This window comes from Plecotus auritus, assembly GCF_963455305.1.
Source record: "Plecotus auritus genome assembly, chromosome: 6".
Taxonomy (NCBI): domain Eukaryota; kingdom Metazoa; phylum Chordata; class Mammalia; order Chiroptera; family Vespertilionidae; genus Plecotus; species Plecotus auritus.
The window spans coordinates 63914247-63920032 of NC_137773.1; the positions used below are offsets into that span (position 1 = coordinate 63914247).

The 5786-nt window shown below is 45.4% G+C and overlaps 1 protein-coding gene across 1 annotated transcript; it reads left to right on the forward strand.

Annotated features, from left to right (window-relative positions):
- Positions 1-3110: 3110 nt before the first annotated feature.
- Positions 3111-4517, forward strand: LOC308250038 (tripartite motif-containing protein 75-like; the record flags this gene model as incomplete). The annotated part of the gene is made up of 1 exon (XM_080672254.1): positions 3111-4517. The coding sequence occupies one exon, from the start codon at positions 3111-3113 to the stop codon at positions 4515-4517; it is 1407 nt and encodes a 468-aa protein (XP_080528380.1).
- Between the last annotated feature and the right edge of the window lie 1269 nt (positions 4518-5786).

Genomic DNA, 5786 nt, shown 5'->3' on the forward strand with positions numbered 1-5786 from the left:
TGTTGGGCGTGGTTAATAACTCTGTCCTTCTAATGGTGTATATATACCAGGGTCAGGTCATGGCTCCTGTAGTCCTGTGCCAGACTGTCCAGAGACATCCTTGTAGGAGGTTCTCCTTTCGCTGTTGACACTACAGATAGGATAAGAGCCCTCTGCTCCTGGTGAGCCCAGATATGGGACCATGTGGGTGTGGGAGTCCAGAGTGAAGTAAGACCTGTGTGTTCCTGAGGGCCTGCTCTGTGCCCCCCAGAGAGACATATACCTCCAAAGGGAATCCAAACTGTGGTTGGCTTATTTAAAACACATTCCGTTACTTATGTTTTCCTGGTACCTGCAAGAACCTTAAGTCCCTTAAATGCCCTTCAAATTTTTAGATATACTTATGTGACCCCTTGGCTGTCAGGAATGGGAACATTTGCATGTGGCAAAGCCAAGGCAAAGGTCCTCAAAAACCCGCTACACAGAGTTGCCCAGAGCCATGGGCAGTAAAAACCTCGCTTTCTGTTTTGCTGCCCTGGGAGGGCCCAGTCCTCACCTCCCGAGGGCATTCTAATTCGGATTCAGGTTATTTTAGGCCGAATGCTGTCATTATGGTTCCAGGCCTTCCTAAGTCATCAAATGCTTTTGCTAATATTACGGAAACCAGGATCCCAACCTGAACTAAGGGGGTGACAAAGCGCCTAAAGGTGCAGGTCAGGAGCTGCATGTGGACTACCTTCCATTATGTCTCAGTGAGGCTGGGTTTGTGTACAGGCAGAGTTAGGTGGGAGTGATTTTCTATAGGAGGGTCGGGAGAGGTTAGAGATATGGGCCTGAATCCCAGATAGTCAGACCCTGTGTTGACTGGACCTTTTTAATAGGCCTGCAGGCACTCAGAGTACAAGCAGGTAGCCCCCAAAACTCTCAGTCCCTAAAGGAAACCCTGAGACCTGGCCTGTATTTACTTATTCAACAGCTTTAGCCAGGGAAGCTGCACAGAAACTAAGGTTACAGGGAGGTTATAGGAACGGGGAACTAAGATCTTTTTTTTTTTTTTTTTTTTTTTTTTAAAAAAACTCTTCTTCTTTTTTTTTTTTTTAATATATTTTATTGATTTTTTACAGAGAGGAAAGGAGAGGGATAGAGAGTTAGAAACATCGATGAGAGAGAAACATCGATCAGCTGCCTCCTGCACACCTCCTACCGGGGATGTGCCCGCAACCAAGTTACATGCCCTTGACCAGAATCGAACCCAGGACCTTTCAGTCCGCAGGCTGACGCTCTATCCACTGATCCAAACCGGTTTTGGCTAAGATCTTCTAAATGTGTGTTATTTTGCAGCAGGAGTTGAAAAAATTCACGATACTGTCTTTACTGTTCCTTGACGGGTGGCAGCCGAGGTGACCCAAGGTGGAGGTCATTCCAGCCTCTTCTTGGTCTCTACTAGGATCAGTGCTGACTGTAGGGGAAGCTCAACTGTCTTCTCAACTGTTTAGGAGATGCTATGACTGGCTATCTGCTTTTGATTTATTCAATCAGCAACAGTTTTTCTACCTGTTCAATTGGCTGTGATGGTTTGGTGAGCACTTTCACACCCTCAGCCACATTAGTTAGCTTTCTTATTTTTGTAATCCTCACCCCAGGATATTTTCCAATTGCTTTTTTGAGAGAGTGGAAGAGAGAAGGAAATACAGAAACATGGATGTGAGAGAAACATGTGGATTGGTTGTCTCCTGCAGGTGCCCAGACCAGGGCCAGGGCCTAGAGGAGCCTGCAACCCAGGTACACGCCTTTAAATGGAATGGAACCTGGGACCCTTAGGTCCTCAGGCCAAAGCTCTATACACTGGGCCAAACCGACTAAGGCTGCATTAGCTCTCTGTTTGGTCACTTTATGTTTTAAAATTGTGCTAATTATTGATTTAGCCACCAACAAAAGCATTCTTTCCTTTGTGTTTTTTTGTCTGAGACACTTTTTGTCATGCCCAGGTATCAGCATGCAAGAGCTGTCAGGTGGAAAACTGAAGTTTTGGTCAACAACTGAGACATTTTCTGTGAACAATTTGGTTGAGAGAACTGAATTGTTTGGGATGGGAGAAGAGGTTTGACTGAATCATGAAGTCAGTGTTACCAGAAATAACTTGTGTTGTTTTTTTTTTGCTAATCCTCACCTGAGAATATTTTGCATTGATGGTTTTGCACAGAGTGGAAGGCAGTGAGGGAGTGGGGTGGAGGAGAAAGAGAAAAGCATTGCTGTGAGAGACAAGTCTATTGGTTGCCTCCTGAGCTCGCCCCCATCGGAGCTGGGGATGGAACCTGCACTAGGTACATGCTCTTGAAGGGAAAACCCAAGACTCTTGAGTACACGGGTCAACACTGTAATCAGTGGCACACACCGGCCAGGAGAGAAATAACTGTATTTTAAGACAAAAAGTGCCAAATCCATTGCTGAGGTTTTTCAAAAACTGGAAGTGATGGAGGTTTGGATTTTTACATTTGTTAACCTGACTCTCTTAATGTTAAGGATGTTAAGCACTTTTCCCTAACCCCCAGATAATAGCTGACTAAAGCTGAAACCTAGCCCAGGGACAGAGAATCTAGTAGGAAACATTTTCACACCTTTTGCAGTTCCTTGCAGACCCACAGTGATGAATGTGGGTGTATTTGACCTGTAGGGCTGGGGAAAAGAAATCAATGGTTCCCTCAAAGGTGGCAGTTAACAGGGCAGGGCCACAAGACAAATAGTAAGTATTCTTTCTTTCTTTTTTTTTTTTTTTTTTTTTACATGAAACTGTATTTTCTCATCCCCAGGAACCAGTCGGTACCTAAGAGTCATGATTGCTTTCTGACCAAGAGAATTGCTGAACTTGGATTCATATCCTCTGAGCTGCCAAGGACAGTAGTGCTCCAACTACTTTGATTGGCTGCAAGTGGACAGTGGAGCTCCTCTGGGCACCTTCCTCTGTAGCTAAGGACCTCACAGGACACCAGGGGCTGCCCTTAATTGATAAAGAGAATTTACACAGGAAGGCCAGTGAGATCTGAAGGTGGATCTGCTTCTCAGTGGAGAGGTTTCACAAGCTCAACCTCCTGAAGAAACCCACCTCAGTCCCATCCTTCATTCAGGCCACAATGGCAGGTGAAGGTGCTGTGGCAAAACTCCAGACAGAAATCAACTGTCCCATCTGCCTGGATAACCTGAGAGACCCTGTCACCATCGAATGTGGGCACAACTTCTGTCGCTCCTGCATCCAGCAGACCTGGGCTGGTCTGCAGGACAGTTTCCCATGTGCTGTGTGCCGTCACCCTTGCCAACAGTGGCACATGTGGAGCAACACCCAGCTGGGAAGGATGGTGGACATGGCACAGCTCCTCCAGATCACCAGGGACAAGATGAAGCAGCAGGAAGAGAGGCGCTTGTGCAAAAAGCACAACAAGGCCCTGACCCTCTTCTGTGAGGAGGACCTAGAGCTGTTGTGTCCCCTGTGCACTCAGCCCCCTGGCCACCAGGGCCACCAGGTGAGGCCCATGGAGGAGGCTGCCTCTCATCACAGGCAAAGGCTCAGCAGTTACATTGAGCCCCTGAAGAAGCAGATGGCAGACATTCAGAAACTAGTAGACACCCAAGACATGAGACTAACAGAACTGAGAGAAAAGGTGGAAAACCGGAGAGCAAAGTTAGCTGCTGAATTTGAGGATCTGATAGAATCTGTTGAGTGTGAGGAAGAGGCAGTTCTCTCGAGGATAGCTGCAGAAGAGAAGCACATTCAACGGAATCTCAGTGCAAACAAAGCTGCATTTTCAGACCACATTTCTAAACTTAAAGTTCTACTAAAGGAGTTGGCAGAAAAGAGTGTGATGTCAGATGTGAAACTGATGATGAATATCAAAGGTGTCCTCCAGCGTTGTGAAAAACTAGAACCCCCAGGTGTCTATTGCTTCCAGTATAAGAGAGAAGAATTCAGTCTTCCTCCGCAGTTTTTGGCCCTGCAGAAAATTATACAGAGATTTAGAGAAGAAGTTACCCTGGATCCCAAGACCGCACATCCTAATCTGCTTGTGTCTGAGGATAAAAAGTCTGTGACATTTGTGAGGAAAAAGCAAAGAGTTCGTCGGAATCCAAAGGGATTTGCGGTCGACCCAGTTGTCCTGGGTTCTGAAGGGTTTGACTGTGGCCGACATTACTGGGAGGTCCAGGTGGATGACAAGCCTGAGTGGGCCGTGGGGGTCTGTAAAGACTCCCTTTCCAAGGAGAAAAAGCAGCCCCTGCTAAGACAGGAGAACAGATGTTGGACGATTCAGCTGCAGGATGGTGATTATGTGGCACGAGGGTCTGTTCCTGTCACCCTTGTGCTGAAGGAAATGCCCAGAGGCATTGGCATCTATCTGGACTATGAGTTGGGTCAGGTTTCCTTTTACAGTTTGAATGACATGTCTCACATCCATTCCTTCTGGGATACATTTTCTGAAGTGCTGAAGCCTTACTTCTATATCGGGTGTGATCCCAAACCTCTCACTGTCTGTGCTTTAAGAGATTAGGAAGGGTGAACTGTCACTTTGTTTCATTTTCTTCCTGTGATTTACAGGCAGTAGGTAGAATTTTTTTAATCATAATTTTATTGTTATTTTTACTTTCAAATATAATTTTATGAATGTCAGAGGGAAGGGAGAGGGATAGTGAGTGGGAGAGAGATGGAAACATCAGTGAAGAGACAGTTATTGATCGGCTGCCTCCTGCACACTCTCTACTGTGGATCCAGCCCCCCACCGAGGCATGTGTCTTTGAGTGAATGGAACCCAGAATCCTTCAGTCCATAGGCTGAAGCTCTATCTTTTGGGGTATACCAGCTGGAACTTATTTTTATTATACATATATGAAAGTATTACATAGGCCTTTGTGGGTAGAATTTCATACAACTATCAGTGATCTAGCACCAACATTTTTTGTTGTTGTACTGATTTTTAGAGATGAAGAGAGAGGGAGACAGGGAAGCATCAGTGTGAGAGGGGACCATTGATTGGCTGCCTCCAGAATGCACCCAGATTGTGGATTGAACCCCAATCTGGGTATGTGCCCTGACCCGGAATGAAATCTGCCCACCCTTTGGTGCATGGGAGAATTCTCCAACTAACTGAGGCACACTGGCCAGGGTTTTCACCAATATTTTGTAAAAAACACTTCTGTGATATGAATACTTGTTTTCTCTTCCCACCCCCACCCCCATTTTTCTCAAGAGCAAGGTGTGTGGGAACATATGGAGTATTTGGAATATTGATCAATTCTTTCTGAAGTGCTTCTGAAATTTTGGATTACACTGTTCATTATAAGGCACAGTTCAATAAAGTTTTTGTGTATTTACATGAATTACAAATTTTGTCTATGTTTCAGGATGTGGCTTTATGCATAAGTACCTGATGTATTCCAGGTGGGAGAGATGCAGATTCATGGGGGGCCTTTCAGTGGTTTCCTATTATTTTTGTGTGTGTAGAGAGTAAGTTACTGATCGCTTCCAACTATTTTTAAAAATATTTTTTACTGATTTTAGAGAGGGAGGGGGGAGACAGAAAAATCAATGGTGAGAGAAAATCATCGATCGGCTGCCTCCTGCAAGGGGATTCAGCCCCCAACCCGGACTGAACACACACCCTTCAGTCCACAGGCCCATGCTCTATCCTCGGAGCCAAGCTAGCTCAGGCTTCCAACTATTTTTAAGGATATTTTCATTTCATTCCTTTATTTATTTTTCATCCTCACATGTGAGGATGTTTTTCCATTGACTTTTGGGGAGAGTAGAGAAAGACAGAGAA